The sequence below is a fragment of the Oncorhynchus tshawytscha genome, linkage group LG29 (genome assembly GCF_018296145.1).
Source record: "Oncorhynchus tshawytscha isolate Ot180627B linkage group LG29, Otsh_v2.0, whole genome shotgun sequence".
NCBI classification, from domain to species: Eukaryota; Metazoa; Chordata; class Actinopteri; order Salmoniformes; family Salmonidae; genus Oncorhynchus; species Oncorhynchus tshawytscha.
In genome coordinates this window covers 17,143,539-17,158,526 of record NC_056457.1, presented here as the reverse complement: position 1 = coordinate 17,158,526, position 14,988 = coordinate 17,143,539, and the positions used below count along the sequence as shown (strand labels likewise).

The window sequence follows — 14,988 nt, the reverse complement described above, 5'->3', positions numbered from 1 at the left end:
TCGTCAATCATTAATGAATGCTTAGACTAATGAGTGTTACGTGAGAAGAGTGACAGATTAGTAAGTTTTACTTTCCATGTTTCTAGTTAGGATTCAATGTAAAGAGCTTTGAGCTTCTGAAAAAGTGTTATGTAAATCCAGTCCATTAATATTATTGGAGAAGTCAGGGACAGAAGTTAGAGGGTCAGGGTTGTGTTGGGTTGAGCCTGCTCTTCTTCACTGTCACCCTTGTGTGGTATAGGAACCAGTCCAACGTGCGCCGGATGCACACTGCGGTCAAGCTGAACGAGGTGGTGGTCAACAAGTCACAGGGAGCCCACCTGGTCCTGCTCAACATGCCGGGACCGCCCAAAAACAGAGGGGGCGACGAGAACTGTATCCTTTACAGCAAAATGTCTGTTTATTCAAATTTGACTATGCATGTGTTTTGAATTGTGCGTTGCTTAGTTGAATATGTTTATCCCAAGTTAACTTGAATGGCATCTTCATCAGCGGTCTGAGGAGGTCGAGGATGATCTCTTTACAAAGGTTGTTTAGTTAATAGTTACGTTGTTGATTGTACACTCTATATACAAAGGTATGTGGACACCCCTTCAAATTAGTGGATTTGGCTATTTCAGCCACACCCGTTGCTGACAGCAGTGTTCTCTCAAACATTTTTCCGCACTGAGCAAATTTCAGGTCTGCTGAGTGCAAACTTGAATGTGTGAAAATTCTGTGCAACTACAAATTATCTATAACTGGGCTAGTAACTTACTAACTAGCAAAGGACAATAACAAAATGTGCACGTGACTACATGTAGCTCTCGCTTTGATCTCAAAACAAGTGCATCTACTCACAATCGCTCATGCTGTAAACACAGTCCAGTTCAAGTGTATGGCACAGATCCATATATGGCAATGGTCTATTTGCATACAGGCCTACAGGAGCTCTGATTGTGTATATGCCACACAGGTCTGTGTAGAGTACGGGTTGAGTAGTGCCTGTCAATGAAATAGAATCCTACTCCGATGCGTTCTGCCTACAACAAAATCTCTTGCGTAGTTCGTTTTGTTTCGGTATGTTGTATTGAAAGTGGTTAATATTGTGTTGATTCAATCACAATTCCCACGGTAAAGGGAAACGTTAATAGTGTTAACAGGGAAAACTATAGAACAATGGTCACCAACCTTTTCTGAGTCAAGAAGATCACTTTGAGTCAAAATGCAAGCCGAGATCTGTTCAGATTTATATTTTAACATGACTTAAAAAACGTAAGCCTATGCAACATTAACCAATTAAAAACAGTACTGTAGCAATGAGGTTTGTGCTGTAAGCTATAGGCCCAATACATTATCACCACATACAGGCTTTTCTTGAATTGCCCTGCCAGTGCATTGATGTTCGGGACATTTCAAAATTTGAGGTTGGCTATATGACACCATATCAAAAAAATAGGACCACAAAGCTTTATTGTTGGGTTTTTTACAGAAATGTTTGGCAATCGACTAGGAATGCCTTGGAGATCAAGTGGTTGGTGAAATTCAATCCTGTGCTTCTCTCTTAGAGGGAACATTGGCTGACAGACATTCAACGTGGCACTATCATAGGATGCCACCTTTCCAACAAGTCAGTCCGTCAAATTTCTGGCCTGCTAGAGCTGCCCCGGTCAACTGTATGTGCTGTTATGGTAGGCCACACAAGCTCACAGAACAGAACTGTCGAGTGCGCGCAGCACGTAAAAATCATCTGTCCTCGGTTACAACACTCACTGCTGAAGAAAGTCCCTGCAGCAGTTCCAACATCTAGTGGAAAGCCTTCCCAGAAGAGTGCAGGCTGTTATAGCAGCAAAGGGGAGGACCAACTCCATATTAATACCCATGATTTTGTAATGTGATGTTCAACGATCAGGAGTCCCACATACTTTTAGTCATGTAGTGTATCTTTAAAGCGTACTAGAACTAATAGCTTCAGAGCTAATGTACTCCCCTTGTCACGGGACCTGCATAAACCCCTGTCATGTGATGTGACTTGTTTCCTCTTTGACCCTTGGCGTCTCAGACATGGAGTTCCTGGAGGTTCTGCTGGAGGGTCTCAACCGGGTCCTCCTGGTCCGTGGGGGCGGACGCGAGGTCATCACTATCTACTCTTAAACGCTTGCGGCCACAAAACCTTGGGGTTACTGGGGGATTGTCAGAGGGGGGGGGCATGTTACTGGACAGAGGGCTTTTTAGCCTCGGAAGGAATGACCAATCAGGGCAGTGTGATGTCATAGCATCAGCCTGATTCGTGGAAAGAACACATGTATCCTGGGGCCTATCTATCACATGGACCGACTGGAGGATAGAGCATTCTGACACTAACATTTTAATCTGACACGTGTTTATTGTATGGATGTTCTTCCTTTTTCCCCCCTTCACTCCCTCTCTATGTTCAGTATTCATGTCTGTTCATGGTCATTGTGTATTATGATCAGCAGAGGACCACAGGGTTAATATGGACATGGGCTGTGTCTGAAATGGCATCCGAGTCCCTATATAGTGGACTATTTTTGACCCTTTGGCCCTATATCATTTCGGACACAGCCATAGTCTCTCTAGTTTGTCCATCTTTGCCCTCATTTTGGTTTTGGCTTTGTCCTCATCTTTCAAGTACGATTCAGATTGAGGAGGCACAAAGTCAATGTGCTGCCTTTTTAAGATCTCCCTTAGCTCAGAACCAAATCGACTTTGAATCCTGAAAGAGATGAATACGGTTCCTGCTCTCACCTATTATCTAAAAACTCAATAGGAATGTTGTTATCTAGAATAATATGCTTCTGTGACTCTTTCCAGTATCCTAGCCCACAGCGGAGCTCTGTTAGAACGGAAGGAGGCAGCAAGTCCAAAAAAAGCATACATTTATTCTGTTCCACAGATCAGGATGTTGCTATGGCTTTCCAAAGCTCCATTGTCCCTTGGTTATTAAAGGTGGGGTCATATTTTGAAGGTGTTCTGCCCTACTGGTATCCTCATATACCCCTGAAGCTACTCACAGCGGAGTTCAGTCAACCTCAATTCTAATTGAGGAAGTTAGGGGTTCTAACGCAGAAGCGGATCCACCTTGTTAATCCATACTAGGACTAGGGGGAACTAGGTTTATTCATGTATTTAATTTGTTGTTAATTGTCGTCTTGTTGTTGAGTGCAGCACAACATCTGAAAGAGGTCTGTGTACGGGGTGGGGAGCTTTGGCAAGGATAGGCCCAAGGATTTTAATGTGCAATAGATGCTGTTGATGTGGTGAATTACAGACAGGCCTGAGACACAGAAGGTGGTCCACCTTGCCTGGTGGGGTCTCCTTAATTGACCCTGTTTTATTGGCTCTGTAACATTGGTCAAAGTCCCCGACTTCAGCCATTGCTTTAAGAAATAGCCGTAGTATATATCCTAGTATTTAGCCTATGTTAACTGTGTTACACCCAATACACAGCATAAAGCATATTTATTTATGTTGGGATTATTGGAAATTGTATGCAAGGGTGCAGGGAATGAAAGTAGTTTTTTGTAAAGAGCCTATTTTCAGGTACAGGAGTGCTGCTTTAAATTCACGTACCGTTCCACAGCTTCACAAATCTAGGACAACTGGGGTCATCAAGGTATTTCACCTACCAGAGCCCATTCGATATATACATCAACATATAGGAAAATCACGAGATGGTTTGACACTAACACTGAATCTGAATTAATCATCAACTCAAGAATTTGTCCACTTCTTTGTGACCCTCAAATCGGTCATTGTGTTGCTTGACAGCTAAAACAGAAGGAAATGTGCTTGTTGGAGTCATCCTCTGATGGCCTAGCCACTGTTGACTGTTCGGGTACTGTAGGCTCATTTTCAGCACGGTGTCGTTAGAGACATCGACACTCAGCATTTTGCACAGTCTTCGATGTACAGTACTGCACTGATACGGTAGATTGCATTGCATTGTTTGGCTCTGATAATAGAAGTATTTAGGCTGGGATGTTGTAATACAGTGATGCCACCACATTCAAATGGCTGTGATTTGTGAGTATCACGTCTATCACATGAAACCAAACCAAGATTCTGTACTGGAATAGAAAAGTCTCATTATGAAATAGCTATGTCCCATGTTGTGCTCCGAACCATCGATGTTTTCTCTCTCTGATGAGCACCATGCAGAGTGGGTAGGTGAGTAGAGTTTGTGAAAACATGCGGCCTCATAGGTCAATCATATAGGTGTGGTCTGTAGGTATCAGTTGATCATACTGTTCAATGTCAGGATTTGTTCTTATGTTATTTGTGTTTTAATTGTATGTGCATATTCTCTAGGTTTCATGTTTTCAACTGACCATGATGAATCATTTTGACTTTGTATAGGAAGAAAAGTGCCAAAAAGACTAAGGCTGAAAGTGTATGCTTGTCAATGTCAGCCACAGTACATGCGCCAACTGTCGCCCGTGCTTGTAGGGTGGGGTGGAAAAAGCAAGATCACTTTCAAATTGTAAATACAATATACGTTATTATAACCAGTTAATGCTTTTGATTTGGAGACGCACAGAGGTCAACACATTTGAACTCAAATTCTTACCTAACAGACCATTTTGATGAGCAACACTGAGTTTGTGGTTACAAAATGAGTTCCTTTTAGGCTACATATCAACAGTGGAAGGAATGGCATCTGTGATTTCCAGGGCATGTGAAGCCCAGTTTTATAGGAAGTAGGAAGTCACCAGATATAAGAAACTATTGGGGCAAAGAAAGGAAGGAATCACTCATCAAACTCTTCTGTATTTACATCCACAGTTTATTTTGAAACCTTTTGGTAGCTGTGCAGTATTTTATAACCAGAACATTGTATTTTTCTACAGTATGTCATGAAAACAACCTGTCTTTTGTTGTAGCGTCGACCATCAGACAATGTTTTTATGTTTCCGGTGTGTTTTTGTTTTTCCGACATACACCTGTGTAACTTGTAGTCATAGTGTCTGTTTGCACTTAACTGTTATGTTATACTTGATTTTCTGATAACACTCTTTAAGTGTTACTTTTCAGGACTGGAGTATTTCGATTTTATGGAGGTGTGGGATGGATGGGGGGGTGGGGGAGGGCTTTTTTCCAAGTTGTTTGCAGATCTGTTTTGTTTGTTTTTCTCAAACACATTGGAAACACAGACTTTGGCAGAGATTTCACCGAAAGGATTTTTGAGGAGCCAGTTGGAGGATGGGTTATGTTACTGATTTTAAGTTAATTGAAAATGTATTTTTATTTTAGGTTTTTAGCCACCAAAGATACAATCTTTGAGTCTGTGATATGAAACGTCACATTGTTAATAGTGTAAGAAATAAAGTTGAACTAAAAACAGCACAGCTTGCTTACTTGAGCTGAATAGCAGCAAAAGAGATGACTTCAAACCTTTTTTAGAGGACACAAAACTAAGGCTTCTGGGTGACAATATAGCAAGCAGTATATGTTCCATTTACCTGGTTGAAGTGACGAGAGAATGTAATCTACCTCAAGGGGGCCATGGAGGCTTCATCGAAGGAGAAGCAACCTGTCGAATCGCTTTTTCTTTTCTCTGTACATAGTTACAATCTTTTATATGAAGCGATTACTAGCGATTGGGGAGTGAGCCTCCATTCTGAGGGAGAACCAGCGTGTGTGTGTGTGTGTGTGTGTGTGTGTGTGTGTGTGTGTGTGTGTGTGTGCGTGTGTGTGAGTGCACACCTCACATATTGTACTCTAGTAGGAGTTACTTTTGGGTGCATGCGTAGCGAAGGGTAGCCCTTTAAATTATATCTGTGCCTCTGAGTAATGAAGAAATAAAAGTGCTGAAATATGTCTGTACAAACTCCTGTCATTTGTTGTTTTTCACTATATTAAAGTATTTATTTTAACATTGTAATATCTCCTAATCCAAGTAGTGTGTTGAGATAAGTATATTGTGTAGAATGGACATGGTGCATTCGAGAAGTATTCAGACCCCTTGACTTTTTCTACATTTTGTTAAGTTACAGCCTTATTCTAAAATGGATTAAATATAGTTTTTTTTTCTCAGCAATCTACACACAATACCTCATAATGACAAAGTGAAAACAGTTGTTTTTAAAAATACATTTGCAAATGTATTACAAATACAAAATAACTTATGTACGTAAGTATTCAGACCCTTTGCTATGAGACTCGAAATTGAGCTCAGGTGCATCCTGTTTCCATTGATCATCCTTGATGTTTCTACAACTTGGATTGGGGTCCATCTGTGGTAAATTCAATTGGACATTATTTGGAAAGGCACATACCTATCTATATAAAGTCCCATATCTGACAGTGCATGTCAGAGCAAAAACCATGCCGTGCGGTTGAAAGAATTGTCCGTAGATCTCAGAGAAAGGATTGTGTTGAAGCACAGATATGGGGAAGGGTACCAAAACATTTCTTCAGCATTGAAGGTCCCCAAGAATACAGTGGCCTCCATCATTCTTAAATGGAAGAAGTTTGGAACCACCAAGACTCTCCCCTAGAGCTGGCCGCCCGGCCAACGTGAGCCATCGGCCATCGGGGGAGAAGGAACTTGGTCACTGTAGTTCCTCTTTAGAGATGGGAGAACCTTCTAGAAGGACAGCCATCTCTGCAGTACTCCACCAATCAGGCCTTTATGGTAGAGTGGCCAGACGGAAGCCACTCCTCAGTAAAAGGCATGAAAATGAGATTGAAATCTTTGGCCTGGATGCCAAGTGTCATGTCTGGAGGAAACCTGGCACCCTCCCTACGGTGAAGCATGGTGGTGGTAGCATCATGCTGTGGGGATGTTTTTCAGAGGCAGGGACTGGGAGACTAGTCAGGATCAAGGCAAAAGTGAATGGAGCAAAGTACAGAGAGATCCTTGATTAAAATCTGCTGCAGAGCGCTTATGTAACAGTATAACTTTAGACCGTCCCCTCGCCCATACCCGGGCGTGAACCAGGGACCCTCTGCACACATCAACAACAGTCACCCTCGAAGCATCGTTACCCATCGCTGCACAAAAGTCGCGGACCTTGCAGAGCAAGAGGAACCACTACTTCAAGGTCTCAGAGCAAGTGACGTCACCGATTGAAATGCTATTTAGCGCGCACCACTGCTAACTAGCTAGCCGTTTCACATCCGTTACACTTTGGACCTCAGACTGGGGTGACCTTCCAACAGGACAACAACCTTAAGCACAGAGCCAGGACAACGCAGGAGTGGCTTCGGGACAAGTCTCTGAATGTCCTCAAGTGGCCCAGACAGAGCCCGGACCTGAACCAAAAGGTGCTTCAACAAAGTACTGAGTAAAGAGTCTGAATACTTATGTAAATATGATATTTTAGTTTTTAATTTGTAATACATTTGCTAAAATGTCAAAAACACTGTTTTTGCTTTGTCATTATGTGGTATTGTGTGTAAATTGATGAGGGAAAAAAAGCTATTTAATACATTTTAGAATAAGGCTGTAATGTAAAAAATAAAAATGGGACAAAGTCAAGGGGTCTGAATACTTTCCGAATGCACAGTATGCTACTCTGACATGGAGAGTAAGGAATCATGGCGGCTCTGTTGATGGCATTTCTAACCGTTGGACAACTTTCAGTACATTGCACCATCCTGTCCTGAACGTGACCCAGGATATTGCGTCTGTCACATGGACTCAGAACACTGTAGAATCTCTCCACCAGGGGGCAGCCAGCCCTTTATACATCTATGTAGTCTGAAAAGCCACATAGATAAGCCACATCTTTTGCATGCTTATTTTGCGAGAGAGCAAAAACGTGTCCCACTGCATGAATCAGAGTTGATCAGATGTCTGAGTTTTGACAGAGTTTGGGTATGTGTTGTTAGATCAAACCTTTTTCTGTATCCAAAAGGGGTCATCAAGACTTCTATAACCTCCAGAAATCACTGTTATCTTGTTTAAGATGTAGTGGTTAAGTAGTGCCATTTGTGTAACCTTTTGCGACCTTCGTCACCTCTGATAGATACTGCTGAATTGTAGTTTCATTCGTCTTTGCATTAAATGCCCCTGTGATGAACCCCAAGTTGCTTAACAGGAGGACAAAAAGGGAAGAGAATGCTTTGGATAGTTTCAGTGGACATGTCGTTTTGTCCCTGTCATTCACGATGTGAATGATACATTAATATATTGTGGGTTAGTGCATTGTCTGTAAAACACGCCATTGTATAGTCAGAGGAATTGTTCGTTATAGTACAATCATGACAAGCCATTGGTGTTGAAAAACTGTCCACTAGGAGCCTGCTAAATCCTGAATGAGACCGAGGTTACTGGATACCCGGGTGACACAGTAACCATCTCCTGTCATTATATATTTTTTGTGATTGTGTGTGTGCGCTGACACTATATTCTCATGCTGATGGACAGAGAAAATATTTTGAGAGTACATTCAGGACTCCATACTCCTAACTCTGGGCTTCTATCACCAACAGGTCCTAACCAGAGCCAAGGCACATGGTACTGGTCACTCCTCCTAGCCAGCCAGACCGACCAGACACCCCAGTCAAATGACCCACAGCTGGACATGACCGCCGTCTGTCTGCAGCAAATCAACGGCACGAGCATCTCACACAATGAGAGAGAGACACAAAGACAAAGTGTGTTGCAGTGTTATTCAGTCTGTTTGTGACACTGTGTCATACCACACACACAGATGACTCACCTTGACATGACCCTGCTGGGCTGGCCCTCTTGCTCAGACATGAGAATGGGTAGTCAGGATGAGTGTGAAGATGCACGTAGCCTACGTGGACTGCTTTGGTCTCTGTTATTGTAGGTGGGTTAAAACAAGCCTGTGGTTGTAACTTGTAAATGATGCCCTTTACTAGTCTGTCTTCCTATACCTACAGGTTTATATGGACCGTCACCAGATGGATTCTCTTTGCCATCCTGCTAGCCTGCACTGTGACTGCTTCAAGCCCTGCACCCCTCACTCCCCGGTTGAGTTGCCCTTAACGCTTGGCTAATGTCAGGTATTCTCCTTTCCCCATAAGATTAAGGTTTGGATTGGGGTTAGGGTAATCTGATCCTAGATCTGTGGTTAGAGGCATCTTTTCAAATTCTCACTACACTGGGCAAGGAAAGTACCAGAACCTTGAACTTTGGCATTGAATGACCTTTAACCTCTTTTACAGTATATGAATCGTCAGCACAAGCTGGGCAAAGTACTGCCACTGTTTTCCACCTCAGTTTGCTCTGTTGTTTACAGAATCAATGGCACACTCTGCCAAAGACAAACTGATATAGACACTGTGGATTATGTCAGCAAGTTCACAGTGGTTACAAAATAAATGGAAGATGTGGTGCTGAAGGCTGAACTAATCTGTATACTTAGTAGCAACAATGGCTCAGCCATGAAGTGGTAGGCCACACAAGCAACACTTATTACCGAGTTCCAAACTGCCTCGAGGAGCAACGTCAGCACAAGAACTGTCCGTCTGGAGCTTCATGAAATGGGTTTCCATGGCCGAGCAGCCGCACACAAGCCTAAGATGACCATGCGCAATGCCAAGCGTCAGCTGGAGTGGTGCAAAGCTCACTGCCATTGGTCTCTGGAGCAGTGGAAAGGCATTCTCTGGAGTGATGAATCACGCTTCACCATCTGGCAGTCTGATGGACAAATCTGGGTTTGGCAGGTGCCAGGAGAACGTCACCTGCCCAAATGCATAGTGCCAACTCTAAAGTTTGGTGGAGGAGGAATGATGGTCTGCGGCTGTTTTTCATGGTTTGGGCTAGGCCACTTAGTTCCAGTGAAGGGAAATCTTAATGCTACAGCATACATGTAGCATAATGCTACAGCATACAACGACATTCTAGAAGATTCTGTGCTTCCAACTTTCTGGCAACAGTTTGGGGAAGGCCCTTTCCTGTTTCAGCATGACAATGCCCCTGTGCACAAAGCGAGGTTCATACAGAAATATTTTGTTGAGATCGGTGTGGAACAACTTGACTGGCCTGCACAGAGCCCTGACCTCAACCCCATTGAACACCTTTGGGATGAATTGAAAGGCCGACTGCGAGCCAGGCCTAATCGCCCAACATCCGTGCCCGACCCGGCAGCAATGTTCCAACATCTAGTGGAAAGCCTCCCAGAAGTGTGGATGCTGTTTTAGCAGCAAAGGGGGGACCAACTCCATATTAATGCCCATTATTTTGGAATGAGATGTTCAACGAGCAGGTGTCCACATACTTTTGGTCATGTAGAGTACCTCCATATTATCATTTCAGAGTGAGTAGCAGTAAAATAAAGCGAACTGATAGAATCCGGGCCATGCCGAGGAGCAAGACAGCGTACAGCGAACTCAATCCTGATAAAATTCCAATCCTCGCTGGCACCCAGGGCATTGTGCTCTGCTGCAGAATTCAAAGTAGCTCACATCCGTCATATGATAAGATATGCCAACTGCCAATGAGGTTCTAAGATTTCTCTTTTTCTTTTGCTTAAGCCTGTAGTATTATCCAGCATTGCAGTGTCACATGGTTTATCAGTCTCTCTGTGACATCCAATGACTTCACAACAAAGTCGACTACAAATGCAAAGTTGCCAATGTCTTTGCAATTGTTACAAACAAGCAAGACTGAGATGACTGCATTCAAATATAAACAGTAGGCTATAGGCCTATTTCAATCATATTGAAATATATTTTATGTTCAATCGAGTTCTATTTTGCTACTCAAAGGCTACTGTCTGTAATTTGTCTCAATATATTTCATGATGTGTAGCCTAACGTGTGCAATGACATGCCAAATCGGTGGTCTAGTGCCTCGATATTTGCAGCTCTCTAGGAGCTGATCCATTGCCAGTATTGTGAAACAATTATAATGTTAAGGAAATAATTTAATGGAGAAGGCTGATCCGAGAGCAGCATTCCCTTTCAAACACGTATGTGTACATTTATTTTACAACTCTTGTGCACACAACGCGGGCGGTCTGGTTAGCATGTTAGGCTTATGCTTGTTTTAACAATGCATATTTCCTACAACAGTCAAAGACGTAACATTTGTTTCCCAAAACACCACACATCGAGAACAGTTGCTTCGTGCGCCGCTGGAGCATGTGTCGATACTGATAGGATCGAAAGAAAGGCATTGCTGCTCGGATCAGCTTTTATAATTAAAATCTTACCATATCATTATTTCGCAATACTAACAACGGATCATTCTTCTAGAGAAATTCAGTACAGTGGCTTCAGAAAGGATTCACACCCCTTGACTTTAGTGCTTTGTTGGAAACAGGATGCATATTTTTGCCATACTGGCTTCTTTCTTTTCACTCTGTCAATTATGTTAGTATTGTGGAGTAACTACACTGTTGATCCGTCCTCAGTCTTCTCCTATCACAGCCATTAAACTCTGTAAATGTTTTAATGTCACCGTTGGCCTCATGGTGAAATCCCCGAGTGGTGTCCTTCCTCTCCGGCAACTGAGTTAGGAAGGATGTCTGTATCTTTGTAGTGACTGAGTGTATGTAAATAATAACTTTACCATGCTCAAAGGCTTGTTAAACAAATTTTTACTCCTGAACTTATGTTTGCTTTCCATAACAAAAGGGTTCACTACTTATTGACTCAAGACATTTCAGCTTTCCATTTTTTATTAATTTGTGAAGATTTTGAAACATAATTAGAGACAAATTACAGACAGTTTACAAAGTCGCAAAATAAAACACGACGCATTTAGCTGTTCTACGAGTGGTCTAAGGCAGGTGTTAGATTACGAGCATCTTCAAGTGCAACGTTATAACGATGGTTTTGGTTAACAGCTCTGAGATTTAACGATACTCCTACTAAGGTTCTAACGATGATCTTAGCCGTAAAATGCTTTTTGGAGACCAGGCCTTGGTCTTTAATAAACTATACTCCATTATTGCACCTGCTGCGACTATGATGGGCGTCAAATTCGAACCACTTCATACCAGGAGCGAGAGGGTTAAAACTGGGAGGGGATCACTCTCTGGAGCCTGACGTATCCAGCACAGTCATTGCAGAACTGGGTTGCAACGTTATTAAAAGCTGCATAATACCGCTGGATCATCGGCGTTGCATGCATTTAAATACAGGCATCCTCCCAGGCCTATTGAAGGCGACTGGAATGCTTTTTCACACCTCTACAACGTTCAGGAAATTCGGATTTATTTTCTTTTTTCTATATCTGTACAGAGGGCGTTGCAGGAAAGGCGAAAGTGACATGCCCTTCATTCGTAGCCGGACGCGGTTCATTCAGAATGGTGCATTTTAATTTGTGTATCTAGAATACGCGGATTTAGGTATAATTGTTGTGAAACTGCGGATACGACCATATCTATTACAAATCGATCAAAACGGATGCTAAAATGCGAGGTGCCAGGTCGATTTGAGCGGGTGGATGGCCAATCTGATGTTAACAATTGCGTTTCTCCCCGCGTCTGCCGCGTTGCTATGCTGTGAAGCTGGTCGGGAAGACCGGGCACTCGAGCCATGCTTCCCGGGGTCGGCGTGTTTGGCACCAGCTTGACCGCGCGTGTGATTATCCCTCTTCTGAAGAACGAAGGATTCGCCGTCAAGGCTCTATGGGGACGGACTCAGGAGGAAGCAGAGGAGTTGGCCAAGGAAATGAATGTACCGTTTTATACCAATAGAATCGACGACGTTTTGCTGCATCAGGATGTGGATTTGGTGTGCATTAACCTGCCTCCACCTTTGACGCGACAGATTGCTGTCAAAACATTAGGTGAGTCGGGGATGCTGTGACATGAGCTTCCTTGGTGTGATAGCCTATATATGTCGTTTGACTTATTCCCCATTGATTTCACAAGGACAGTTATACAGCTTATTTCAACATTGCTATGTATTATTTTCAATGAACATACGTAGAGTAAGGTAGAGTAAGGTAGGCTATTTGCGGAGAAGTGTATCTGATGTGGCCGACAGCTGTGGCAGTCTCTCCCAATCAGCTGCAATCCAAATGAATGAAAATGAGCAGCCTATACTTCTGTATAATCACTTTAAAATCCCTTACTAATAGGCCAGGGTTCGGGACACAATGTCCCTGCTATCTTAATTACGTCTTCTTCAATATGAACCAGTTGACATTTGGTAAGGCAGGAACTTTTGCAAATGAGTCTACAGTTATTCCATAATTATGACAGAAATGACTGGCTGACTATTTGAGAAGGGTGCAACTGCAGCTGCAATTTGGGGTGTTCCTGCATGTGGGAATTCCTGCATATGCAGGAACCCCTCTATTCTACACTACATGACTAAAAGTATGTGGACACCTGCTTGTCAAACATCTCATTCCAAAATCATGGGTATTAATATGGAGTTGGTCCCCCCTTTGCTGCTAAAACAGCATCCACTTTTCAGGTAAGTCTTTCCACTAGATGTTGAAACATTGCTGCGGGACTTGCTTCCATTTACCGACGAGCGTTAGGGAGGTTGGGCATTGATCTTAGGTGATTCGGCCTGGCTCGCAGTCTGCCTTCCAATTCATTCCAAAGGTGTTCGAAGGGGTTGAGGTCAGGGCTCTGTGCAGGCCAGTCAAGTTCTTCCACACCGATCTCAACAAACCATTTCTGTATGAACCTCGCTTTGTGCATGGGGGCATTGTCATGCTGAAAAGGGCCTTCCCCAAACTGTTGCCACAAAGTTGGAAGCACAGTATTGTCTAGAATGTTGTATGCTGTAGCATTAAGATTTCCCTTCACTGAAACTAAGGGGCCTAGCCCGAACCACGAAAAATAGCCCCAGAACATGTTCCCTCCTCCACCAAACGTTACCGTTGGCACTATACATTGGAGCAGGTAACGTTCTCCTGGCAGCTGCCAAATCTGCCTTTCGTGCACTGTTTTCCTGCAGTTCCGTTAACAACGGCGAGGGCAGGTGTTCGGGCAGGCGGGAGCGAAGGACATTGCGCTAGCTTAACCAGCTAGTCCTAAGGAGGACTCCAGTACACGGGAGGCGGGGAAGGCTAGCACACAATGTCGCTAGCACACAGTGTCGCCCCCGCCTCCCGCCTGCTCTGTACCGGAGTAGCTAGCTGTAAGTGGGGGCGACACTGGTATACCGTGTCCTTCGTCCCAGCCTGTCGGTTACGGTTTTCTATGGTACACAGCAGGCGGGAGGCGGGGGCGAGAACTAGCTAGTTAGCACACGGTGTTGCTCCAGACTCCTGCCTGCTTTACTAGCAAGAGGCGGGGGTAACCAGTAGACCGTGTCCTTTGCCACTGCCTGTCGGGCACTGTTTTCCTGCAGTTCTGTTAAAGACGGTGAGGGCAGGCTGGGGAGGGGGGGTGTTCATGCAGGAACCAATGGGATACTCGAGGTGGGGGTGTTCCTGTAGATGCCCACAGGCAGGAATGCTCCGAATTGCAGGCTGCAGTTGCACACTATTGGACTATTTGCCTCTAGTCTAGACCATGTGATAATGGATAAATCAGATGGACAGACTGACACATGCAGGTGTCCAGTGACGATGATGAAATAGGAAATAACCATGGGACGAGACAACCCCACGCTGGCCGAGCCAGCAGAGGGCAAAACGCATCACTCAGGCAACATCACAGAGAATGATAACCTTAATAAATAAAACCCTCTTAATAAGCCTACTTTCTGCGGTTCTTGGAGCTGTGGCCTTGTTACATAAGTAGAGGCTGAATATAGTTACATGATGTAGGATCTTAATTTGATCACTCTTTTGTTGGTAAGAGTTTTCTTACATAGTAGGAAATGCAATATTGTAGTGTATTCAAGATTTAAAAAGACTTCTAAAGTTTTTTTAAAATTTCCACAAACTTTTTTTTTCTTTTCAATTTTTATTATTATATTTCGTGGTATTCAATTGGTAGTTACATTCTTGTCTCATTGCTGCAACTCCCGTACGGACTCGGGAGAGGCGAAGTCGAGAGCCGTGCGTCCTCCGAAACACAACCCAACCAAGCCGCACTGCTTCTTGACACAATGCCCACTTAACCCGGAAGCCAGTGGCACCAATGTGTCAGAGGA

The 14,988-nt window shown here is 43.6% G+C and overlaps 2 protein-coding genes across 7 annotated transcripts in view; both read left to right on the top strand.

Annotated features, from left to right (window-relative positions):
- The window catches only part of slc12a7b (solute carrier family 12 member 7b), a 72,871-nt gene extending 67,527 nt beyond the window's left edge, over nt 1–5,344 (top strand). For all 6 annotated transcript variants that reach the window (XM_024392765.2, XM_024392769.2, XM_024392764.2 and 3 more), the window contains 2 exons: nt 242–375; nt 2,042–5,344. In XM_024392765.2, coding sequence (XP_024248533.1) covers nt 242–375; nt 2,042–2,133 — 226 coding nt within the window. In that variant the 3' untranslated portion in view covers nt 2,134–5,344. The remainder of the gene's footprint in view (nt 1–241; nt 376–2,041) is intronic.
- Nucleotides 5,345–11,794: 6,450 nt separating this feature from the next.
- gfod1 (glucose-fructose oxidoreductase domain containing 1) overlaps nt 11,795–14,988 on the top strand; it is a 38,794-nt gene continuing 35,600 nt past the window's right edge. The window contains exon 1 of the mRNA XM_024392771.2: nt 11,795–12,715. Within this exon, the coding sequence (XP_024248539.1) occupies nt 12,463–12,715 (253 nt within the window). The 5' untranslated portion in view covers nt 11,795–12,462. The remainder of the gene's footprint in view (nt 12,716–14,988) is intronic.